Source organism: Dermacentor silvarum, chromosome 6 (genome assembly GCF_013339745.2).
Source record: "Dermacentor silvarum isolate Dsil-2018 chromosome 6, BIME_Dsil_1.4, whole genome shotgun sequence".
NCBI lineage: Eukaryota > Metazoa > Arthropoda > Arachnida > Ixodida > Ixodidae > Dermacentor > Dermacentor silvarum.
The window spans coordinates 116,473,763-116,500,745 of NC_051159.1; the positions used below are offsets into that span (position 1 = coordinate 116,473,763).

General features: G+C 47.9%; 1 protein-coding gene across 1 annotated transcript in view; it reads right to left on the reverse strand.

The window, feature by feature from the left end:
- The window catches only part of LOC119456845 (WD repeat-containing protein 7-like), a 124,994-nt gene that overhangs the window by 76,399 nt on the left and 21,612 nt on the right, over nt 1-26,983 (reverse strand). The window contains exons 8-14 of the mRNA XM_049669101.1: nt 26,815-26,905; nt 23,580-23,745; nt 16,362-16,444; nt 15,617-15,776; nt 14,533-14,753; nt 11,560-11,755; nt 9,461-9,657 (exon numbers count right to left, since the gene is read on the reverse strand). Coding sequence (XP_049525058.1) covers nt 9,461-9,657; nt 11,560-11,755; nt 14,533-14,753; nt 15,617-15,776; nt 16,362-16,444; nt 23,580-23,745; nt 26,815-26,905 — 1,114 coding nt within the window. The remainder of the gene's footprint in view (nt 1-9,460; nt 9,658-11,559; nt 11,756-14,532; nt 14,754-15,616; nt 15,777-16,361; nt 16,445-23,579; nt 23,746-26,814; nt 26,906-26,983) is intronic.

A 26,983-nucleotide genomic window follows, 5' to 3' on the forward strand; every position in this document is an offset into this window, starting at 1 on the left:
GACCATGCCAGTGAGCGACCCACTTCGTCAACTGGGCCAGTCACCTGCGGTGCCGTTCGTCAACGATTCAGTGGCACCGCTGATACTGACGTCGACGGCTGGCTTTCGTCGTACGAACGGGTGAGCAACCACAACAAATGGGACGATCGGACAGAGCTCACCAACGTTATTTTTTATCTTGCGGATGTCGCCCACCTCATGGTTCCGCAACCATGAAGCAACTATTGCGACATGGAATGACTTTAAGACTGCATTCGTGGAAGTATTTGGCCGTCCTGCCATGCGAAAGCTTCGCGCCGAACAGCGCCTTCGCCAACGAGCGCAACAGCCGGGCGATACTTTTACTAGTTACATCGAGGACGTCATCGATCTCTGCAACAGCGTGAGTGAGGAAGATAACATTAAAGAAATCATCAAGGGCATTGACGACGACGCTTTCCAAATGCTCATGGCCAAGAATCCTACCACCGTTGCAGCCGTCAGTCACATATTGCCAAAGCTTCGATGAATTACGCCGGCAACGAGCGCTCGCCCGCCACACTGTTCCTCAAGTGGCCTCCCTTTCCAGTTTGGTGACTGCTCACGGACAGGCTGATGACGGGTCTCTGCTGCCTCAGATCAAAGCCTTCATTCGTGAAGAGGTGGCCTGCCAGCTCTCGCTGCTCCCTCTCACCCAGGAGCCTGTCCAACCTTTGTCCTCGGCCGTGCAGCAGGCCATCGGCGAGCAGGTTGCAGAGGCCCTGCCACCAGTCCACCATCACGCTCAGATTTCTGCACCGTTGACGTACGCTGAAGTCGTGTCGCGTCTTAGACCAACGACACTCCCTTACACGACGACGCCACCGCGCCCAGCATTTCTCCCTGTCCATCAAATGCCCCCTTAGTACTTCCGGCCGCAAGATCCATGGCGCACGCGGGACAATCGGCCGATATGCTTCTCCTGCGGTATCGAGGGACATGTGGCGCGCTTTTGTCGCCGTCGCCTGCCGCGTCCGGACGTCGTCGTTGAGCCACATGTACCTGCAGCCCACCAGAATGCTGATTCGAACCCGTCGCCGAACTTCTGGACCGGTCGTCAGAACTTCAGCAGCCGTCGTTCACCATCACCGTGTCGCCGTTCGATATCGCCGATGCGTCGTCGCCCGCCTTCCAACGAGGGAAGCTAAATGCTGCAGCTTCGGAGGCAAGAACTGTACGCTTGTCGAAATGCCCAAGACCCCCGCTATCGCCGCAAAACATTATAGAAATACAGGTTGAAGGAGCCGTTGCATTCGCACTCGTCGACACAGGCGCTGCAGTTTCCGTCATACGTGAGACTCTTTGCCATAAGATTAGGAAGGTCACCACATCACTTTCTTGCCTTGTACTTCGTACTGCCACCACGGAGCCCATCGAACCTTCAGCCGCATGCACCGCTAGGATAGTTATTCAGGACGCACTTTACACGATTGAGTTCCTTGTTCTGCCTTCCTGCTCCCATGATGTCATCCTGGGATGGGTCTTTCTCTCACGCCACAGTGCCGTCATAAACTGCGCCCGTGCCGAAGTGGTTCTGTCTGTCGTTAATACCACTCTGCCGGCCGCCTCTTCCGTCCCCTTAAAAATTATTGTCGCCGCCGATACTGATCTGCCGCCAAGCACTTCAACACCAGTCGCTTTGTTGTGTCCATCTACGCCCGACGCCTCGGTACCTTTTACGCCTTCATCTGTTTTTCTTCACCGCAAACCTCTACCACCTCAATTCGCCGTTCTTGACGTAGCCGCTGGTACAACAATTATGCTAGTGGACAACCCGTTCGCATACCCGCACGGACTCTGCTTCGCGACGAGTGCCTCGGCTGTGTCGAGCCTATTGACATGTCTGAGTGTTTGGACGTGCCTGGCTCCTCTTCTGGTTTTTCGCTCGACACCATGAAACCGTTTCCGAAAAGCTCCCGATTGGCTACCGAAGTATTTGATTCGTGCGTTGACGCCAACCTTTCCCTCGAGCACCGCGAGCAACTCCTGTCTCTCCTAGATACTTTCCGTTCTTCCTTCGACTGTACGGAACACGCCTTGGGTCGTACAAACCGTGTTTTCCACCACATCAGGGGCGCAGCCAGAAATTTTTTTGCGGGGGGGGGGGGGGGGGGTGGGGGAGGGCAAGCTTCTGCTTTCCTCTAGGTCACGTGAGTTTAAGCACACTCTATACATGTATATCAAAGACGTGGGACCCCCCCCCCCCCCCCCCCCCCACTCGCGTGTGCGTGTGCTTGTGAAGAAATTAAGTAAAAAGTAAAGTAAGCTCAGTAAATACAGTAAGTACGACAGGTACAGTGGGCGTTTGGAGCAACGGTCTCTCATCGCGCCACTGAATGGACCAGTCTTCGAAAACGCATCATTGAGACGACCCGTGCGATCGGAGAAGACATCATTAATTGTTAATTTCCGTTAAGCGTAGATGGCGTCGTCCTCGTCGGGGCGAAGTGCGTTTCACAAGTCAAGGACGGCTATACGCGTGAAAATGCACGTGTGACCAGGCTATACCTACTCCCATAGCAATAGCTTGTTCGCTGCGTCTTTGCGCTAGAAAACTTAAATACGCGCAAAAACGCGTAAGGCTTTTTTTTTTTTTTTCGAAGCTTTCGTCGCCCTGCTCCCTCATACGAGAGGGTTGCATTTCCTGCGGCAAGTGCATGGGCCGCTGTGTCTTCCGCTGTGTGCGAGCGTGCAGCCGTCATTTGCCTTTACGTCAACAGATTCAGAATGTGTACAGAATATTTCACCGCACAGCATAGATATGGCATCTGTACGCATTTTAAGTAGTGCGTGCAACTCATTTCTGCTTCACTTACGCCGGTGCAAACAGGAAGCGGCTTTGTACCTCACAGAATCTCGACTTATTGGTGTACTAGTGATGCAGGAATGAACTCCGGTATTGTTCAGTGCATAGTGCACATAATCAATTTTTCAGGACGCGTGAACTCCGACGAGAACTATCAACGCCTGCAACAAGAGTTTACTTACGCTGTACTGCGCACAGCAGTAATTCATGCTTGTAGGCTGTCTGTTTCGTGCATTCTGTTGCGAGTCGGTGGAATTTCACTGCTGTCATCAACCCCTTCGTGTGTACATTGCTGGTTTGGGATTCCACAACAAAACAGCAACTACCAGCCTTCCGTAATTGCTGGTTTGGGATTCAACAACACAACAGTAATTACCAGCCTTCCATAGGGGCGCAATCGCAAACAAGAGTCGTTTCTCGCGCAGACTAAGCCTACGTTCACACTTGGGAAGCGGCAAACGGGCGGAAAGGCCAAAGCGGCCGGAAAATTTTTTCCGCGCATGTCCAAGTTGTTCCCATTTGTTTTGCTACCGCCGCGGCCGCCGCTGCCGTTTTCGTCCAGATCCATCTCGTCTGCGTACGTTTGTCGGCGTGGTGGCGCTCATTATCGCATTGTGTCGAGCGGTATGTTCATTCTTTGACCCACGTACCGTCATCAAAAGTGATCATTTTACGCAACTTCGCGTGTCATCTGCGACCTTCGGTAAATTCCTCGTTGGCGTTCCGTAATTCTCCGCACACGGGCGCGGTAGCGCCGAGTCACAGGTTGGTGTCTAGGCGTGAGAATATTTCTTTAATAGCTTTTAATTTACAAGTTGTAATAACATTTCATCATTTCGTATTGTCGGCGCCTCCAGGACACCAAAGGGGCAACGGGAACACCACAGCTAAAACCCGGGCTGGCCCTTGTGTTGGGGCTCGCCAAAGCCTGCGCGTCCTACATGAGACCTACGCTCCCAATCTATCGTCGCGACGAGAAAAGCACCCCGCGACTTCTGCAACATACCGTACACGTGCGAGGAGAATTATGGAGCGCCAACGAGGAATCTGCCTAACTATTGTCTGCCGTGGAAGTGGAAGAAGAAATGGCTTTTATACTTCTACCTACTTGTTTTCTAGAAATGGACAATGAATAAACGGAAGACGCGGACACCTCGGAAACGGCGGTGGTGGGTTCGCCTGGCATTGCAAAAGCGCGAGAAGTTGGGTCACGCCAAGGCTTCGTTGCCTCACCTCCGGTCGCGCGGCGTTGAATACTATCGCGAGTATTGCTGACAGTACGTTTTAGGGCCACTCTTGTCGTAGAGCAAGGGCTGGTTCTTGATCACGTCGATCAGCATTACAGCCTACACTTCAGGTGCCATGTTCAATTTTACGACCGGTTGTTTACATGCTAGTGTAGCTTGCAGTGAAGCAGAACGACTTTCCGCCGCGTTTCCGCTTCGCCATGGCGAAAAAATCGGCCCGAGACTGATTTGGCTCGCAGCCTGTTTTTCTGCCTGTTTTGCCGCCTAGGCGGGCGGATTTTTGCAAGATTTTGCCGCTTCCTACAGCTTCGAGACCAAGTGTGAATGTAGCCTAAGATTTTGCGCGAGCGCGGCCTAACCGGCACCTGAAGGGAAGCGGTGGAAATGTATACCGGAGATTTCGACCACCTGGGGTCTTTAACGTGCACCTAAATCTAAGTAAACGGGCCTCGAGCGTTTTCGCCATCATCTAAAATGCGGCTGCCGCATTTGTTGCTTCATTTGTTGCACATTTGTTGCTTCAGAATGCGGCCGCCACATTCTCACCCAAAACTTCACAGAGTGTCAAAGCCTTGACAAACACCGTGACAGTTTTTTCCATATGCAGACATGATTCGCTGTAAATTACCAACCAAACGGAAGCGCTCAGGAATGAAATTGTGATAGTAGCACCGGTTTCATGAATTATGTCAGCGCGAAGCGACGAAAACAAAGGGCGGGTAAGTGGGGGGTTGCGGAAAAAAATTTTTTTTGGGGGGGTTGAACCCCCCCCCCCCCCCTGGCTACGCCACTGCACCACATCGACACCGGGTCCCACCCTACCCTCAGACAACGCCCCTATCGCGTTTCAGAGGTGGAGCGTCGTATAATCAATGACCAAGCGAATGGCATGTTCGAGCGTGGCGTCTTGCAATCATCCCCGAGTCCGTGGTCTTCTCCAGTTGTGCTAGTGCGAAAAAAGATGGTTCTATTCGTTTCTGTGTCGATTACCGCCGCCTAAACAAAGTAACACGGAAGGACGTCTACCCTTTACCACGAATTGACGATTTAGTCGATTGTTTACAAGGCGCTGAGTACTTCTCGTCATAGGACCTACGATCTGGCTACTGGCAGGTTCCCATGGCCACATGCAATCGACCGAAGACAGCGTTTGTCACCCCTGATTGGCTATATGAATTTAACGTCATGCCATTCGGGCTCTGCAATGCGCCCGAAAATTTCGAGCGCATGATGGATAACATACTTCGCAGTCTCAAATGGAACATTTGTCTATGCCACCTTGATGGCATCGTCGTGTTTTCTTTAGACTTATCGACGGGCCTCTCACGTCTCCACCAAGTTTTGGCATGTCTTAAGAACGCTGGTCTTCAGCTGAATATCAAAAAGTGTCGCTTTGCAGCTCGCACCTTGACCATCTTGGGCCACGTTGTGTCCAAAGACGGCGTCCTCCTTGATCCTGCGAAACTTCGAGCTGTCGCCGACTTCCATAAGCCGACGTCACTGAAGACCCTCCGGAGCTTCATCTGCCTTTGTTCTTATTTTCGTCGCTTTGTGCGCAATTTCGCGACCGTTATCGCACCTTTGACGCGGCTTGTCACCGTTGGCACCGACATGTCTAACTGGTCTCCTGAATGTGATGACGCATTCGAGACGCTAAACCAGCTGCTCACCTTTCCTCCGATTCTCCGGCACTACGATCCCCGGGTGCCTACGGAGGTACACACTTATGCAAGAGGCATGGGCCTTGATGGGGTGCTCGCGCAACGGAAGCCTGGCTATAACGAGTGTGTTGTCGCCTACGCGAGCCAAATACTCACAGAGGACTAGACCAACTATTCAACCACTGAGAAAGAGTGCCTGGCTATAGTCTGGGCTCTTGCCAAGTTCCGAACCTACCTTTATGGCCGCCCGTTTTAAGTCGTCGCGCACCACCACGCTCTTTGCTGCTTGTCGACTTTGAAAGATCCCTCGGGCCGCCTCGGTCGGTGGACCCTCCGGCTACAAGAGTATGATATCCAAGTGGTGTACAGGTCTGGCCGCAAGCACTCCGACGCCGACGCCCTTTCCCGCTCTCCTTAACCCCACCATATAGCGTCTCTCTCGGCACAGTACACTGCTATCTCAGCGCTCAACGTCGAGTCGATGCATTCGGAGCAACGGAAGGATCCGTGGATTGTTGACCTTCTCGACCTTCTGTCGGATTCCACCACCAATCCGCGCTCCCGCGCGCTCCGCCGTCAAGCCTCTCATTTTACCGTACGAGACAACCTGCTCTACAGCCGCAACTATATACCGGCTGCTCGCAAGTGGCTTCTCGTAATACCTCGTAATACCTCGTCACATGCGCTCCGACATCTGCGCTGCTTTTTTCATGCCGACCCACAGAGTACTCACGCAGGCGTGTTGAAAACATACGCAAGGTTGCACCAACGCTTCTACTGGCGTGGTATGTACAGCTTTGTCCTCAAGTATATCCGTGCTAGCGAAGCATGCCAACAACGCAAGATTCCTCCGCAACGCTCGACCGGCGCTCTTCAGCGTCTACCTTGCCCTGCGCAGCCTTTCGATCGGGTCGGCATCGACCTTTACGGCCCACTCCTGGGCACTACGTCTGGAAGCCGGTGGATAATCGTTGGTGTTGACCATCTCACCCGATATGCTGAAACTGCCGCCCTGCCTGCTGCTACAGCACGCGATGTTGCCTTCTTCATCCTGCGCAGTTTCGTGCTTCGACATGGCGCTCCTCGAGAACTCCTCAGGGACAGAGGACGTGTCTTTCTGTCGCAAGTAGTTGAAGCCCTGCTTGCCGAGTGCCACGTCGTCCATCGTACATCAACTGTGTACCATCCTCAAACCAACGGATTAACTGAGCTCTTCAATCGCACTCTTGGCGACATGCTCACTACATACGTCGCGTCGAACCACTCCAACTGGGACATGGTTCTCCCCTTTGTAACCTACGCTTACAATACCGCGACTCAAGTGACCACAGGTTTTTCACCATTTTTTTATTGTATGGACGAGAACCCTCGTACACGCTCGATACTGTATTGCCATACCAACTGACGCCTCTGAATATCGACCCATATCAGAAGTAGCCAGGTACGCTGAAGAATGCCGCCAACTTGCCCGTACCTACACGACGGAAGGTCAAGCTCACCAGCGGAATCGACATGACACCGACCTGAGCACTACCACTTTCCGTGTCGGCTCCCTCGTTTGGTTGTGGATTCCGCCTCACGTTCGCGGTCTAAGCTGCTGGCTCAGTACCACGGACCCTACCGGATCATCGTCTGTACATCTGCTGTGAACTATGTGGTCGAACCTCTGACGCCGTCTGACGATCTGCGGCGTCGTGGTCGCGAGACCGGGCACGTCAGCCGGCTTAAACCGTATTATGATCCCTCTATCGTGCCGTCACCGTGAGTCGCCAGGATGGCTAGTCTTCTCTCGTGGGGCCATTGTAATGATGAAAATAGCACAAGCGTCAGCTGTGGTCGCATGGCTCCTGAAGTGAGGAAGACAAAGCGATCTGTGTCGCTGGTTCCCTCGCGCTGGCGTTTGGCTGGAACTGCTCGGGTGCTTTTTGCGCTGGAACTAACATGACTGGGATTAAACGCCAATAAACCCCATATCAGAGGGCATACATTTCCCATGTAAAATTATAGAAGTTATACAGATAACAGCGCAGAAGTGACCAGTTTGGGGCTTGAAATGCAGAAATTTTATGCCCAGAAAACTCAAGTATTACAGTGAGGATATGCGGTTGTGTTAAGTGGCGTCTTCTGTGTTTGATGTGTCTAGTAGGTTTATGTTGTCGCCGAGCCTTGAGCAATAAGAGTGCGTGCGCGACGAGAATAGTGGTGTGCATTCTAGAACTTACCCGAGCGCAAGCGATTACGCTGGAAGGTTCAATGAGTCATCTATAAATAGCCGACGCATCTTATCCACAAATCAGATTCTCAGTGATCGCCGACTTCGCTCGCCGCAATCGTTGTGCTCGAGTGTTGTTTTGCTGGCGACAAATTCGGCCAATAAAGAATTGAATCCGCAACTCACAGTTATGACACTGTGTTTTTCTTCACATTCACTACGACGTAAGAACAGTAACATTTCAGATGTTATCATTAACAGTGAAAAGACCACCCGACCTGCGAATGCTGTGAAAATATGACACCTTATTGTCTGCGTTGCTGTAGTGAGTTTTTACAGCGTAAGCTGTTATGGGCTCATTCCAGTAGCCGTTTCTGGTCGCGATGATGCCGCCGCCGCCCCGTAACCGCTATCGCCGGAAATGCGAAAGAAAGTACCTGCTCTCCGCCGAGATCGAACCCAGGCCCGCTGCGTGGGAGTCGGATAGTTTACCACGGAGCCACACAAGCGTTTGCTATGAATCAGAAGAAAAATTCCTTTTATACGCGCCCTATAGGCCAGCGCGCAGGGGCAGACGACCCGAGCCTCCGCCAGTATGGTGGCGCCATCTAGTTAACGTGCCTGCAACCGCCGCGTGCGACGAGATGTGATTCAGACGCGACATGATTCAGATGAGGCGCGCAATCAACGCTATCCCATGTTAGATGTGCACCACGTATTCTGGGTACCTCTTCGGTACACGTTATGGCGTCTTCTCGCAAGGCACGAACCGCTGCTGAAGAAGCGAATCGTAGAGCTACGTGCGCGGCTACAACCAGGCGTCATCAGGCTCAGCAGACTGCTGTGCAGAGAGCATTACAAGCCAAAGCTTGCCGTCGACGCCGACGCCGGGCGGACAGTTCAGACTGTTCTCGTCAAAATCGAGGCGAAGACACTTTGCCGCGAAGACCTCGTTGTGCATGGTGCCGAAATTGGAGCTGTACTCTTGCGCCGCTCAACCACGCTTACGCTGTGACTGTACTGCGTGTGCCGCGCAGGCCTGGGGCTTTTTTTGTTTTGGAATTGTCTGTTCAAGTATTAGTATGACAGTTGTCAGTGCAGTTCTTAAATTTCATCCGCTGTGTGTGTTCGAGCTGGTGAAAGCCCCATCTTGCACCTCTTATACCACCCGTGTCGATGGAAAGCACCAATGACTGTGAAGTAGACATTCCTGGATATAACATTTGAGTGCAGTCGGTAATTCTGAGTAGTGCCTCGTCCTTGAACTACAGTTCTTATCGCCCGCGTATGCCCTCTGGCGTTCCAACAAACTGTACCTGTCTCCTTACTCATGATGACGATTTATTGGCATCCCCTTTGAAACGGGGTGGTGCCTAGCGTTTCCTACACTGCCTATTGTCATCTGTCTGTGTGAGAGAGCAAACGCTCATATCCACAGCACATCAGTTGCTAACGCGCGAATTCTCCGCTGCGCCTCCCTTTTCCCCACAACACGGATGATTAAAGCGCTCCTGACCTGGTGTCCGGGAGTGCGGTGGTGCGATGAGTGGCGCTGATGGTGCACTCCTCGCTGACCGGCTTGTCGGACGGCAGACATGTTACGATGACGCACCGCCACATTCGCCGTGCGTTCTCCCGGCTGGCCGGTGTAATCGTCGCACGCGCTCAGAACGTCCTCTGCTGACAGACCCTGCACCACCCGGTCCAGGAGGCCTACGCAACCAGATGCATACTCCGATTGTATCATCGTAATTGCAGGCCTAGTGATGTTCACTGCCAGAACGAAAGCCTCTCCTCGCAATCTCCAGTTTTACGCCCATACAGGAAGGAGCAAGACGCTGCCCCTCTCTTTTCCGAGACTTATTCGTGCGTTTGCTCTCGGGTAGTGGGCCCTCCAAGTATGGCAGACTTCAAGACAATGCTTTGCTTCACGGTAGCTTTTACTGACACCCTCATTACAATCTGCCCTCGCCACTATATTCTTTTCCCTCTATAGAGCAAAGCTATGAGAAAACACGTATGTTTAAACTCTAAAACTTTGTGCTTTTGTACTTTTTAATGTTTTAGCAAAGAATGCATGATAAAAACAATATGTTCCGAGATGTAAAGCAACAGAAAATAGCAGAACTTATTTGCTCTTAAAGGACACTAAAGAAAAAAAAACTAGTTTAACTGCACAATATTTGTAAATTACGCATCCACACTACCATAAAGAGCCACTCTTACAGTGAGTGTAGGTTTGCTAAACCAAAAAGGGATGCAAAAACGAAACACGTGTGGTTGACCCCACCTTGAAGTTACCACACCAGCTCACTCTGACGTCATGGTTTTGTCAAAGTCTGCTCAAGTCTAGTTAATATTTTATCGGCAGTAGACATCATTTGGCGCCTCTAGAATGCAGTGCAGTCTGCATTCTAAAGGAGCCAAAGAGAAATAAGGAGAGTTTTGGGAACCTTTACCAAGCCACGACGGCCCCGCGGCCTCTAACAACGCAGTATTATATATTTTAACGAAGCACAACATATAGCAAGTTTAAGTTAATAAATGCTTAAGCATTTCTATGCCTACCCAACGAGGTAAACTTCCGTCCGTCCGTCTGTCACGTAAGACACTCGTTTTCAAAGTAGGTTCCGCAGCAGCGAGCGAGTTGACCTTCGTGCTGCCTCTCGCTTTAACGCGAAGTGGTGAGAACACAGCGCTCACGAAGCTATCAGCACTCGGCGCACTCTGTCCCCATCGCAGATAGCTTTCAAGATACGGTTGATCACGGTTCATAACTGTCCGACGCGGATGGATGAGGCGACGCGGATGGATAAGGCGCTAAGATAGAGTAACGACTTATAATGAGCGGAACATCATCAGCGCATCTGACGCCGCCACCTGCAGTAGTTTTCTTGCGTCGTCCGCCGTCCGCAGCAGTTCGTGTCGCCGCAGCGGCTGTCGTCTGGTACTGGTCGGATCACGTTTCATTACATTGATAATGACCCAAGCTGCGCTGGAGACGAGTAAGGGGCGCAGGGCTTACGCATATACTTGGACAACTGCCGGGGGTGTTTCTGCGTGAATATTCTACCGCTGCTGTTGTAAAGAGGAGCAATATTAATTTTATTGCTGAAATTCATTTTTCCCAGACTGTCTCATTATTCAGGCGTTCCGGTAACATTTACTGTGTCACCAATGACCCAAACACAAGGAAATACTTTGATTATTCCGTGGTGTTACATTGACGTATCAACGGTGAGGCTTCAGCTCGAAACTGAAAAAAAAAATGAAAGTTTGGCCTTCATTTTATTTTCTAGCAATCAATCTCTTACATGAGTTTAATAAAAATTGATTTGTTGAAAAGCCTGATGAAGTCTTTCCTTCGGTGTCTTTTTAGGCACAGTTATCTGTCAGTGACACTTGCGGAACTGTCCACTTCATTAAGGACTGGGTGCCCAGCCAAGGAGCACACCTCGTCTATTGCGCTATCTCCTGTTTCATCCTTCAGGTGACAGCTAACCATGCCTACACATCATTTGGCTCAGACTTAAGGCATTGTTCTTTACTATTGTTTTGCTGTTTCTGAACTAGCACCTGACGAATGTGCTTCTGCGCACATCCCTGCACCCTTACCGGTCTCCATCTCCCACACATAGACAGAGCTGTCCGAGAGGATGACCATCATGTAGTCTTGCGAAGGTTGCCATTTGACCGCACTGACAGGGAACTGGTGCCGAGAGGCCAACAAGATGAGCTTGCGTTCCTTCAGATTCATCAGCGCCACAGAATGGTCACTGGCCACGCTGCAGATGCTCTGGAGAATTCGTGGCTGCACAGAGAACACGTTTTCAGGGTGGTGGAAATTCATGTCCCTGGCCAGGAACCAACGGAAACTTTCGAATTCTTGGAACCCATGCAAACTGTGAAAGTTTATACGTCGCTAACACGAACTTACAAAAATTATAATATTTTAGTTATTCATAGAAATACCTTGTTCGAATCATATCGTTTGGTTTGTTTAGATGATAATCAAACGTTGGAATACAATTAGGGGACATATTCTTTACAGCAGTGATGGCGTAAATGCAGAAACACTAGTAGAAAACATGAACAGGAGATTGTATAACACTATGTTGGCAAACTTGTGCCCAGAAAGCAAAGCAAGGCATGTATGTGGCCAAACTCCCAATTTCCCTATTCAAATGTATATATGAAATGCAGAAGTGCTGCCTTTAGATAACCACCTAATTGATTCCCAATGAGTGAATGTGAGAAATACAAAATGTTTGAATGTTTGGGAGCCATGTTTTAGTATAGAGCTGGAAAGCTTACTTACAAAAATTGCAGCCAACTGTAAATTGTAAAAAAGAAGGCGCAGTATCGCCCGAAAGGCGAAGCATCGATTGCGATATCAAATTAGTAGACAGCTATATGAACTAAGGATATTTGCTTTATCGGCCGTATAAACTAGCAAATATTCGATTACTAACTAAATTAAGAAGCACAGTGTCACGCACGCACAGGTAAACATGAACACATCTCGCTCGATGACCGCGGAAACTCGCTGTCCGAACGCTGGAGTAAGGAAGCACAGCAGCAGCAGCCAACGAATTGACCTTCGTGCTGTCTCTCGCTTCAACACGAACTAAACGCCGAAAGCACAGCGCATACGAAGCAACCGGCACTCCGCGTACTTTGTCCACATCGCAGATAGCTTTGAAGATGAGGCCCGTGAGGGCGCGCACTTTGTCCACGTCGCAGATCGCTTTCAAGATACGGGGCCGCGCAGCCGCGCCGTAAGCAGCAGCCGCCGGTGTAGAAGACCTCGTGCCTCGCGTGCGACGGAAGACGGCGCGCTTCCGGCCCGCCTTCCTCCTTCGCGCGCGCGAGATTGAGCCGCGATAGTCGGCAGACCGTCGCAAGCTTTCACTCGCACATAGAGCGTACGGCGCGCGGCTGCGATGTTGTAGTGTTTGAACTTTATACGGAACATCACGGTAACGGCGACACCGACGGCAGGAATGCGCTGGGAGCGTCCATATGATTGCTATCGCAATGAAAATAAATAAATAAAGTGAAACATGAAGTTCACGACTCCGTAACTCCACCAAACACTGGCAACCAAATTATGCAAACTGTAGGTGTTGAATGAGTGAATAAACTTTATTACGGAGGCCAAGCTACTAATGCCCGAATGTGGGCGGCCACGCTATTCCGGGTAGCCGTGACCCTGAGCTGATGGCCTAGCTGAAGAATAAAAATATATTAGGTTAGAGTTTATGTGTAACTGTTACACTGTATATTGGTTAAAAGCCGATGTGATGTTAAACTGCTTTTGCAAAACTCCTATTCTTTAACTAGTCTTATATTAGGAGCTGTGTTAATAGGTAAATCTATTTTGTACAGATTAGGTGCACAAACACACAGCTTACAGAATTGTGATAACATTTTTTTTATTAATTGCTTACCCGCTTCGCGTTTTAAAAGTGTAATTCCCCACTTAAGCAAAATTTTGCTTTAAAGATTGGGTCGCGTAATCAAACATTTACTCACAAGAATCAGTAAATTTCAACCTGGACACTGCAGCACACACAGGCGTTTCACGCGCCCTACTGCAGTCGCTTTCCTGAAACAGCGTGCCCGGTTTTTGTTATATAATCTACTGCACACAACACTCTTTAAAAAATTGTGCATAAATCATCTACGATGACTATGCAAGTATGTGAATATGATTGTTTAGAGGTGAAAATGAATTGAAACTGCTATAAATGAGGCATTATTGTTCTTTGTACACTTTATACGCGTTGTACACTTTATTATCAATTTATATAATCATGCGTGAGCAACTGGTGGGGATTTGTTTGTATGTTTTGATGGAAGTAATATGAAGAACAGCGCATAATCCAACGACCCAAGTTGCCATCAAAGAGCTGCACATTCCCGTTTGGCACATGCCAAATCACCCAAGTTTGTTTTATTGCGATAGCAATTATATGCACACACTAGGCGAATTTCTGCCGTCGTCGTCGCCGGCGCATTTTACTCCGGCTGCAACTGCATATGTGCTGGCTGCGCGCGGTCGGGCGGCCGTATCTTAAGAGCGATCTGCATTGGGGGCAATGCAAATTTTTGAATCTTTGAATTAGCTCTACACGTAGGTATTAGGCCCTAGAAAGTCTAGGTGTGGCGGCGGCTCGTAGCTTTGTGCGCGTTGTGTGTTCTCTGCGCGCAGTTTGCGTTGAAGCTGTAGGCAACAGTCCGAAGGTCACTTCGCTCGCTGCTGCTGCTGCCGCGTTTCCTCACGCCAGGGTTTTGACAGCGAGTGTTCGCGGTCATCGAATGTGACGTATTCTTGTTTGCTGTGTGCGCTGACACTATGCTTGTTAATTTAGTGAGCAAGCGAAGGTTTACAAGTCGATATGGCCGATAAAAGTACTATCCTTGCTTCGTATGGCGCTCTGCTAATTTGCTATCGCAATCGATGCTTCGCCTTTCGGGCGAAACTGTGACTTTTTTTGGTTGGATAGCTAGACGGCTGGAAAGGAAATTGGTCGGGCAATGCCAAGAGTGTAATTCACATTCAAAAAGAGCAGCAGGGGCACTTACACTGCCCTCATTCGGCGGAACGAGAAGCTGTGTGACTTCGCCCGCGTGGACGCAGAATCGGTGCAGCAGAGTGCTCGCGTTCAAGTCCCACAGACAGACTGAGAAATCCATGCCTCCCGACACCAGGTAGGCAGTCTCGTAGCGCGCGTGCACGTGGTGTGGATACAGCAGGCATGTCACCCGACCAGCGTGGCCGTGCAGTACTTGCAGCTGTGGTTGGTCTGTGGGCACAGGGAGCATATCTTAGAACAAGCTGTGATAACACAATTGCGGAACCTAAAGAGAAACTTATAACAAAAAGTTTTGAAATGCCGTGTACTTCTCCCCCGCTTTCTTTTTCTTTCAGACAATATTTACTAAGCGAAATTCTGTGAGAAGCGACATAATACTGACCGTTGTTAAATACCGTAAAACACTTTATTTTAGCACACCCTTTCTGATCATTCTTAAGAATTACGGAATTTTTACAAATCGCCTGCTCCAGATAACATAATTCTAGTCCTAGAGCTGGATCACCAATTAACTTCTTAATTAACGGCACATTTGGCAATTTACATATTGTAGCTGGTGAGTTTGCAAGGCATATCCACTCGGAATGAATTTGCAGCATGACACCAGTTTGGAGATATGCGCACCAAACTTGCCATGAAAACACAGTGTTGTTCCACTTACTTTTTTAACAAAACGCTCTTTTATGCATTGAAGCACAAAAGCAATTGGAATGCCCATGTAATCCAGAAGTAGATGTTGCTGGGCAAGTCGGTTCATATTGCTCAGTAGACCAAGAGACATTATGGTCGCTTAACGCAAACAAGAAAGTACGGGAATTGCAGCCGGTGAGCTTGCAAGACGCATACGCTTGAAATGAATTTGTAGGATGATTCCGGTTTCGAGATATTTCCCAAAGTGAGGGACGAAGTACATGGCCGTTCAGTAGACCATAAAAAAATGATGGTCGCTTAGCGTAAATAAGGAAGGACGGGAAGGGACAAAGGGGTGCTCCCCTTCTCCCCTGAATAGCGCTTTGTACAAGTGCTACTTTCATACAGGAAAGAGGCGAATTCACCCCGTGCCTTCCTCTTACCGTCATGGTGTTGCTTCCCGTAGAGGAGCTGCAGCATGACGGCTTGTGTGGCCGACATGACAACGATGCTGCCGTCTTCCCTTCCAACCACCAGGCGTCCTTGCAGGGGCAGGTAGACGCTGGCCGTGAGTGTCAGCTCACCGCTTTCTCCAGACAGCTCCTGGAACATACGAAGTAGTGTAGTGTGAGAAAAGAAAGATGACAAGGCCACCTTCAAATCTGCGTCAAGTTTCATTAACCCTTTGAGCCTCATCGCCGTACACGAACAGCGGCGGGAACAAGTCTTAGAAGGTCAAAGACGTACATGTGAAAAAGAACGCTGCAAAACATGGGTTTGGGTGTTTCAAAAGTACTGAAGAGATAGAACTTGGTTGTCTGAAGTTTGTTGTATTTTTTTTATCCTTAATGAAGAATAAACAATGTTTATTCATCGTCGCATTAACCGATACAGAGTTGGATACCATGTTTTCGATTTCGTTTTAGCACTATAATACAGCATTAAAATGAAGCATGGCCAACTAAATTTTATATTTACTTCATTAAATCCTATATTTTGTTACGTTCAGGTTCGTTATATCAAGGTTCGACTGTATTCGCAGGCATGTGTGCTACTGCAGAGCAAAAGAAGCTCACTGAAAAGCTTACAGTTGCAGAAACAGCCACGTCGAGACTATGACAGTCATTGCAAACGCGTTTGTGTGCTTCTCCAAGGGAGAACCTGAACAGAGAATATAAAGCGTCTAACCATTTTGTCCAATATTCCAGGGGGTGAAGGTCTCATTTCATCCCAAGCCTCTTGCAAAGCCAGGCTCAGGAAAGGTTCCTTTTCTAGAAAAAAAAAAAGGCGAGAGAAGAGATTCAAGTTGGGACCTGCTTGTAGTACGCAGAGACTCCTCTTGACAAGCTCCGCACTATAAACTTTCCGGGCCTGCATGCACAATATTTCAGAGGAGGAGGAGGAGGAGGAATAACTTTATTGAAAGGGGTTGGGATGAAGGTTATGAGCTCGATGGGTGGGGCCCCAAGTCCAGGGCTCCACTGGCTTCTGCCGCCTGCCTGACGTGACCCAAACGTGCTAGCTGCACCTCCGGGTCAGAGCTGGCGAGTTGTGCCTCCCATTGCTCCAAAGTATACGATAATTGAAATTTACCTAAAAAGGTACTTTCATTTGCTGGGCTATTTCGGCAGCCCCAAGAAATGTGATATAGCGATGGCGAGCCGCCACACCACGGACAGGCGTGCCCATACAGCGTTGAAAAAATTTTGTTTAATCTTTGTAAGTTTGGAAAGACCCCCGTTTGAATCCTCCGGAGGTCTATGGCGTCCTCCTCTTCTAATGATTTGTCGGGAGTGCTGTATTTTTTTCGCGTGCCGCGCTGGTGAGCAAGAACTTCACGAGGGGCCATTCGGGATGGGTCGTTGTCCTCCTCGGTTGACTCCTCCTGGAATGTTTGGGGGAATAGACAGTGCGGTCGAGGCTCTGCTCGGTTCGTGAGCCCTCGAGCAAAAGCGTCCGCACTCTCGTTTCCCTCCAGGCCTGTGTGTCCCGGACCCCAGATCAACCTGTATCGGTTTGTCAATCTCCCGCCTAGGAAATTTTTAACCTTTATCGGGAGGCACGCATCCTTCGAGAAACGGCACGCATCCTTCGAGTCGGAGATAATCGTTTGTGGTTCGTCCCTCCGTTCTTGTTCTTTGATCGCCAGGGCAATGGCAAAACATTCCGCGTTGGCGATCGAGGACGTGTACAGGGAGGCACTCGTCAACATTCTCTTGTCGCTGCCCATTACTGTTGCTACAGGCCCGTTTCCAGTTGTACCTGGAAGCGTCCACATACAAAACATTTGTTTTTTAGGTGTTTGCGGAGCCATCTTACTCTCTCCTCTCTCCGCTTTTTATTTTGGCTTGGGTCCATGTTCTTGGGCAGGGGAGCGACCGAGATCTTGCATCGGACGGGATCCGGGATTGCTACCAGTACCTCGTCCAATTTCTGGGGGTACGGCGGGAAGCCCACCCTAGCGAGTATCTCTTTTCCCGCCCTCGCCTGGCTTAGACGACTTCTCTGCGCGGTCAGTACCGCCGTCTTTAACTCGGAGTAGGTATTATGCATTCCGAGCTGTAATAGTTTTTCGGTTGGTGTGCCTACCGGTAGCCCTAGGGCCACTTTGTAGGCGCTCAGAGTTAACCCTGTAGTGACTAATTAATAATATTTGCTATGCTGAGGTTGATGCCTTAAAATGCTGATTTAAATATGGTAAGCTTAATGGAAAGCCCATAAAATTATTTTTGCGCAAGTGCATCCTCGGTCGTCCTAAATAAAAGTGAACAATTTGTTGCATTTTTATTTTATTTAGAACTGTGTTTGGGCATTACAAGGTTAGAAGGTACACTCTAATGTGCGGCTCTCACGTTGTTAGCGCACTAGCTGCAACTGCCAGCTGAAGCTGCGTCAATGCACTGTACAAATGTTCAGAAAGGTGTGAGCGTCACCAACTTCGGGCGATCTACTGCAAACCCTGGCGATCCTACATTTGCCAGAGCGAAACTTTGCGTGTTCTCTACATTTGTGCTCTCTTTAAGAGTGGACCGCACTGTACACATTACGATAACGCCTTGTCATACAACCAGCAGTGAAAACATGAACAATTATAGCTTGCTAGGTACACTTTCAAACGCTGCCGAACAGACCTGCACAGATAAATTGGTTATGGGGGCACAGCAGTGCCTCTTACGAGAGGTGTATACCTGTGGTGTTAAGGAGCTCCTCCTAGCTAATCTCTCCTAATAAAAATAAAAAAATCATTGAAGGTGCATTGTATTAACATACTTATCGGGTAATTAAAAGCAATCAAATGGGCAATCAATTTGGCTTGCGTTTTGTTGTTCCTACTACACTAGAAACTGTTTTGCTGTGCTTAGGCAGTGAAATGGCCCTGCCCCCCCCCCCCCCCCCCCCACCCAGTTTTCATTTGTTAAATCAATTTTTGCCGCAGCGCAGTCTACCAACATATTGGTCGCATTAGAATCCTTGTAATCAGCACATACATGCAAAGGTAATGTGGGATGGTTCACGTCAAAATGATTTCTGTTGCTTGGCGCGGAGCTATCTATGACTTGATGGCATATGACTTGATGGCATGTGCAATTGCGACTTGACATATTTGTATCGAACTATGTCCTGCGTTGCGTTTATTTAGGCAAAAGCACCCTACTAATGGCTAACTTCGCATGAAAGTAATGAAGGTTGCGATGATTCAGATACAGCACGTTATGACACAGCGGGAGATTTCAGACGTTCGAGCATAAGCACCTAGCAACTAGAGGAATGTTCACACGAATTCTCTCATGTAAGATTACTGCTTCAATGGTCAGCATTTAGACTGCAACTATTCAGAACAGCGCTCGACGTGACACTGAGACAACAGCTGCAGCCACGTGCAAACCATACGTGGTACTTACAAACGACAAGCTTTGTGAATGCAGGCATTGATTTGTGTAGTTCATATGCCTATGTGATCATCATCATCATCAGCCTATATTTTATGTCCACTGCAGGACGAAGGCCTCTGCCTGCGATCTCCAATTACCCCAGTCTTGCGCTAGCGTATTCCAACTTGCGCCTGAAAATTTCCTAACTTCATCATCCCATCTGGTTTTCTGCAGACCTCGACTGCACTTCCCTTCTCTTGGTATCCATTCTGTAACCCTAATGGTCCACCGGTTATCCATCCTACGCATTACATGGCCTACCGAGCTCCATTTCTTCCGCTTAATGTCAACTAGAATATCGGCTATCCCCGTTTGCTCTCTGATCCACACCGCTCTCTTCCTGTCTCCTAACACTAGTCCTAAGATTTTTCGTTCCATCGCTCTCTGTGCGGTCCTTAGCTTGTTCTCGGGATTCTTTGTTAACCTCCAAGTTTCTGCCCCATATGTTAGCACCGGTAGAATGCAGTGATTGTACACTTTTCTTTTCAACGGCAGTGGTAAGCTCCCAGTCAGGATTTGGCAACGCCTTCCATATGCACTCCAACCCAATTTTATTCTTCTGTAAATTTCTTTATCGTGATCAGGGTCCCCTGTGAGTAATTGACCTAGATGAACGTACTCCTTTACAGACTTTAGAGGCTGACTGGCGATCCTGAATTCTTGTTCCCTTGCCAGGCTATTGAACATTATCTTTGTCTTCTGCATATTCATCTTCAACCCAATTCTTACACTTTCTCGATTAAGGTCCTCAATCATTTGCTGTAATTCGTCTCCATTGTTGCTGAATAGGACAATGTCATCTGCGAACCGAAGGTTGCTGATATATTCGCCGTTGATCCTCACTCCTAAGCCTTCCCAGTCTAAAAGCTTGAATACTTCTTCTAAGCATGCAGTGAATAGCATCGGAGAGATTGTGTCTCCTTGCCTGACCCCTTTCTTGATAGGTAACTTTCTACTTTTCTTGTGGAGAACCAAGGTAGCTGTGGAATCCTTGTATATGTTTGGTAAGATATTCACGTATGCCTCCTGTACTCCTTGATTACGCAATGCCTCTATGACTGCTGGTATCTCCACTGAATCAAATGCCTTTTCATAATCTATGAAAGCCATACAGAGAGGTTGATTGTACTCCGCAGATTTCTCGATTACCTGATTGAAGACGTGGATATGATCCATCGTAGAATATCCCTTCCTGAAGCCTATGTGATCAGTATGCCTTAATATGTCAATATGCCTGTGTAATTTACGATTTAATCAAATCTCATCAAGGCCATCAGCGTCTGCGTGACTCCTTTGCCTCATTTTGTACATGGTGCATAACATGGAAGGTGAATATTAACTTTCGCAACACTGTTGTGATGTTCTTCACGAGAAGCTCTTCCTGCATTTGTCTTTGAATGGTTCTAATGGTTCACCTTTGGACTGTGTTGAACAATGTAAATATTTTGGCACGTAACACCCCAGAAAGAACAATGTAAATCTATTGGCATCATCTTCATCAATAATTTGTCTAGGTCGGAGCATATTGCTGTTGTTACTCATAAAGCTAGCTCTGCATGAAAATCGGGCTGTGCATTGCACACTAATATCAGCCCCTAAGGATACTAAGTTACCACTTTATAAGTCCCTCATTCACCCCATTCTCGAATATGCTGTTGCTGTTTGGTGCCCACACAAGCAGTGGGATGTGGACAAAATCGAGTAAGTGCCAAAAAAGCAGTATGATTTATTTGCCTCCGCTATGACCATGGTTTCTCACCTTCCTCAGCATTATCTTCTTTAGGCTTCACGCCCCCCTCCTCATGCCGTGCTGCTGAATCATTAAAGTTTGTGCATTGTATAAACGGTGGCTCTTGTCGTGTATCAAACAATACCTAACACTTACTAGGCCCTCTAGGACAAGGGATTTCGATTAGCTTAATTTCATGTCCTTGTGCGGACTAACTCCTTCAAGTACACTTTTTTCAAGCGAATCAATCATTTATTGCAATTGTTGATGAGATGACATGCTTTCGTTGCCATTGGACCAGTTTTTAGACACGATTAACCATTATTAGTTGCCAATTTCATCGTTTTGCATTCTTGTTGGTCAATGTGCTCATTTCATGCGTGTGCAGTTGCGGCAATTTATTTGTATTGCTTTTCTTTGTGTACAGGTGTACCACTCCTACTATAGCCCCCAACGGGGCTGCAGTATGCATAAATAAATACTGAAAATGCACTGGGTGCAAGTAATGATTTCTCAAGCTCCACAGAGAATGCAGTAACGTTTGGATACACTAGGAGGCTGGCAGGGCCTTGTACATTATTGGCAGTTTAAAAGAATGACTCCTGTTCAGTGTAATATCAGGCGAGGAACCTAATTAGAGGTCCATGAGCGCTTTGGAAAGTTCTCACATGAACTGTCAACATCAAAAGTCTGAGATATACAGTAAGCAAATGGACTACCTGTTTATTTACTTATTTTGAATTCTGTCAAGGTCCCCTAATGTATTACAGATAGAATCGTTTTAATGAAATACATGCAGAAACAAATAAGAAGAAACGTGGTACACGGTAGTCTTTAATTTGTTGGAATCTGGGATGTGAGGGATGGAGGCGGGAAGCTGATTCCAATCGACACATGTCCTAGGGATACAATAGTGGCTGAACGGATTTGTGCGGCAGGTTGGAACTTCTACTTTGAAGCCATGGTCTGACCTAGGTAAAACATTTGCCAGGCAAAAGAAAAAAAGTGTTTCAAATCAGGGCTATAATGGTAGATTCTATTTAAGAACGAGGCAGAGGTAAGAACACTTGCGACGCGCTGAGGTCAGATAAACTTAGTATTATTGTGATAGCAATTATATGGACACTCCAGGCGAACTTCCGCCACCGGCGTCGGCTACGCCTTGATGTTCCGTATAAAGTCAAAGTGCGATAGCATCACGGCCGCGCGCCGTATGCTGTGGGTGTGAGCGAAGGCTTGCGAAGGTGAGCTGAGAAGGATGGTGGCTTGATGCGGCATTGGCTTCTCGCACTCGCAAGGGAGGAAGGCGGGGAGGGTGTGCGCCGTCTTCTCACGCTCACAAGGGGGGAGCGGAAAGATGTGCGCGCGCTAGGAGGGGGCATGGTTAGAGGCGCATCTCATCTTCGACTCCAGCTGCGGCAGCTGAACGCGGCCGCGCGCGTCCTCTCTTGGAGGCAATCTGCGCTGGGTTCGAAGGCTAGCAGACCTGAGATAGCTGATGACTTCGTGTGCGCTGTGTTCTCGCTCGCCTAGTTCACGTTGAAGCGACAGGCGACACGAAGGGAAATTCGCTCGCCGCTGCTGCCGCTCTTCATCACGCCAGCATTCTGACAGCGAGTGTCCGCGGTCATCGAGTAAGATGTGTTCGTGTTTGCATGTGCACGCGTGACAACGAGCTTGTTAATTTAGTTAGTAAGCGAATGTTTATAGCAGTTTATGCAGCTGATAAAATGACCTAACTTTATTTTGTATAGCTGTCCAAGTTTTGCTATTGCAATGAATGCTGCCCCTGTCGGGGAAACTGCGACATTTTTTCGTGTCCGTCACGCTGGCATGGCGTGAATAATTAATAAAAATTAAACGAGCCGAGAAATTTTGAATGCTTTCGACTGTGTGGATTAGCGTGATTTGGCTAGGGTCCTAGATTATGGATGCATATTCAAGCGTAGAACGAACCAGGGTTTCTTACAGTGTTAACTTGAGTGAGGCACGCGCTGTTATGCAGTTCCAGCGCAAGTATTCAAGCATGTAAGCATGTGGTTAGCGTTGCTAGTGATGTATTCTGTGTGAGTATGGGGCCACGACGGGGGATTAGTAATGTGCAGGCCAAGGTACTTGTACGAGGTAACAGAAGAGGAATGCCTTTAATAGAAGAGGTATGAGTTGGGTAATTTTCCAAATGACGAGATACTCGCATAAGTTTACATGTGTCCACGTTTAATAATAATTTCATGTGGCACTTGTTGCACAACTCAAACACATGGTAGATGTCAGACTGGAGTGATTGACAATCAGCAGGTTCTAGTATTTTACGGTACTGCTCGCAGTCGTCTGCGAAGTTTATTCGATGATGAAGTGATGTAGTTGGGAAGGTGGTTAATATTTATTAGAAAGAGAACTGGACCTAGGACCGAGCCCTATGGCACACTGGATGTTACTGGGGGAGGTTCTCAAGAAAAGTAATTAGCGGTTACGCACTGGGTGCGATATAACAAAGTTATTAATCCATCATGTTACATTCGGGTTGGCATTTAGTTCATATGCTTTATAAATTAGTGAATTATGAGTAACGGTGCCAAACGCTTTCTCGAAATCTAGCATTGCCAATCATGGCATCATCCATTCTCGGCATACGCAAAAAGAGTGCCTGTGAAGGTTAGCAGCTCTGTTTCACAGGATAAATACTTTCGAAAGCCGTGCTGACAGAGGTCGATCGAGGACAAGGGAGGGCAAGCAAATACTTACGAACAACGGCATTTGCATCTTGGCGAATGCGAGCTACCTCGGAAGTGGCAATGTCCACGACGTTCCATAGAACGACACGTCCATTTGAGTCTCCTCTCAGGAGCACTTTGTGAAAGCCACCCCGTGTGCCCAAGGAGTACCCCATTGCAGGAGGGCCCACGAGCATCTGTAATGGCACAGGACATCACAAGGAACACTATTAAGTTATGTTGAGACTACCTACGCAATGAGTAGATACAGTTGAGTCATTCTGCCATGAGTGCATCTACAGCAAAAATGACATGTATACAGTGAAGGAATCCGTATGCCCTCGCCTAATTCTTATTTTACATATGTATTGTGAATGTCACCTCAGCGAAAATAACTAGAACAAATACCCTTGAACGACAAAGGAATTTAGGCATCCCCGATGGTTCATTTGTTGCTTTACAACAAAGGCGCACAGTGGCACATGCATTGCCTTCGGCACCCGCCACAGAGCTGCATCCGCCGCGTCAAAACAAAGGTGGGGAGTATCTTGTGAACCTCGATGCCATAAGGTTATCTGCAGCCACACGTTTCACCGAATGAAGTATACAAAAGAAAATTAGGACTTTTTCTTCCCTGCGTATCGCATAAATTTGCCGTAAAAGGTTTTCTATTCGTTGAATATAAGTGCGAACTTTACAATAAAGTGACCGGTCTATAACTAAGGATTTGGGGGATCCCAAGTGCTTCATTATAAAGGCACTTGACTGCATTTCTAATGTAACTCAAGCGAAAACGCAGAGGGCTGTTATTTTGTTCGGACTGCAGTTATATGAAGCGTAGAAGGCGTAACAGCTGCAACAGATGCAAGCATATTTGTTGGGAGGCCTGCTATTTTTACGTCGGATACAGATACAATGCTTACCACATGGCCAATCAGCGTCACAGTTTCCATGTTCTTATCATTGTAACGGGACTATCATGCGCGTTTACGATAACGGCTGGCAAAAGTTCTGCGTGATTTTTTAGAGCAACTGTTTTTTTTTTTTTTTTTTTTGCGCAGCGGTGGTACTTACTTGTATGTGCTGTGTCCCAGCACTTATATTTTTTATTGTTTATGCAGCCTCCCTGACTGTGCAGGCACTGATTGGCCGCAACATGTTTTGATTGACCGATTATAATATTCATGAGGTATTCAAGTGTCAAAAACCACTGTAGCAGCGTTTACAATCAATGTACAACTAGCTGGAAACAACAGATGCAAATGAGTGCTCTGCGGCCGTTACTCCAGCAGCTTGAGCATAGAATTACTAAAACAAAATACCTCGGTTGTCACATTGCGGCAACCTGCGGTACTGCTAAAAAAAAAAAAAAAAAAAAAAGCTCGAACAGCCACTGCATTTGCGTAAGCCTAGCGCAAGCCTTTCTCCGAGTGCTCCAGCTTGCCTTCCGCCGTTAAACGCAAGGTTTAAGGTGTGATTCCCAGCAGTGGTCACTCTCGAATAGTCACGAAATGCAAAGAAAAATACACGTAGTGGGATTAGGCCGCACCCCATGCGTTAAAAATTATTACAAAGCCCCTCACTAAAGCGTATTTTATTGCTTATTTGAATATTTCGCAATAAATAGTTAAAATTCCATAGGCACTATGTACTGCCGTGCACAATACATAAGCACATTTGCTCATCCAGGCAGAAGATTAGTGGAACATGTGCACTGAATGATAAAAAAGTACAAAAAATTAACAAGGACAATGGGATATCTCTTCCGCCTTTACTAAGAATGTATTGTACTGTCATTCCCTGAATACACTGGCGCTCTCTAATATGCATTATTGTAATTTTGTGGGCCGCATACAATCACGGCATGTAGACAATTAACAAAAGTTCAGAAAATTGGGATACCAAGTTCGTGCTGAGTTGGAAGGACCAAACATCGACTAAGCACGCTAAACCCTTGTTATAACAAAATGGCATTATTTGAAACGCCTCCATATTCAAATCTTCTCGTGGCCCCTAATCTAATGCATGCATTTTCAGCACGAGCATTTAAAGTAGAGTGGCACCAGATTCTGTTTAGTACAGAGTACGAAGCAGGAAATCCGCACAAGAATGTTCGATATGCAACATATAGGGTGATCATCTGCCTTTCTTCATGTCAGCCAGGAGGGGTAAGAACTGAACAGCGCTGCAAAGGACACTCCACCCCTTGGCGACAGCTTCTCGGGTCAAAGATCCAATCACACATTGATAATAGGCAGATGAGGCAGGTGATCATAGTCTTCAGTAGAATTCTGCCACTGTCATCGTGTTACTACCAAGCATGTTTTTTAACAGCGAAGATGTTTAGGCCAGCCGTAATTTGTGGTTCGTACCAAGAAACTGCCGCGCGGTAGCCATGGCAACCAGGAGGGCGGAGGAGGGCGGCGCGGCACATGCGCACGCGGTCTCCTCCTCACCAGCTCCCTCCCTCCCCGACCCCCGCCTCCGCCGCCAGGAGAAAAAAAAGGGGGCGAAAGCTTGTACGAGGCTGCGCAAAGCTGAAGACACAGCGAAGTTGGCCGATTGATATCGATCGGCTAGTCTCCAACGTGTACGGCGACGGCAAGCAACGGCGTTCTTGGCACTGTGCCAACCTTAGTTAGCCTGCCTGTGTTTGTGGCATGCCAGGAACGCTGTCGCTTGTAGGCGCCGACGCGTCCAGCGCTAGTCACGCGAAATGTCGTGAAAGGGAAGGTACCTCCGAAAAAGATCGCTCTAGAATACCTTCCTACATGCGTATTTAAGTTAAACCAAGTTAAGACCTAGCAGCAACCAAGTTAATACCTAGCAGTAGCAGCCAGTAGGACTTGTGGCTCGACGGTTTCGCTGTGCCTAAGCTTTGCACGACCGAGTGCAAACTTGCCCGTTTTTTTTTTCAACGCAGTATACAATGGTATTACGAAGACGCATCTAACACGAAATTACCGTCATTCAACATTCGTTATAAGGATATATTTATTTATATGTTGATATTAGGAAGTCATATGCTAGATTAGCTTTGCTAATCTAATAATTTGTGATTCCCATGTTTGTTAAATCGACGTTCGACTGTTGTATATGTTTTACCAGCTTTTGCACTGCCAGAAAGCACATCCCACATTACTACCTCTCGTTTATGTCTTCTCTGCTCTTGACGAAATGCAATTCTAACAAAATTCATTTGCGGTCCCAAGGACTTTGTTTTAGCAAGGGTTAACTGCTATAGTATGACTTTGAATAAAACTTGCCTTATCATTGGGAACAGCGAGCACGCAGATGAGAAAAGCGCTGTCTTCGGAGTTGGGCCTGGTTCGAAACTCTTCGTTGTCAACAATGGAACTGAGGCAGGGCAAGAAATTTGGAAGCGCAGCTGGAATTAGTCCGCAGATGTTAAACACAGCCCCTGTCATAGTCTCA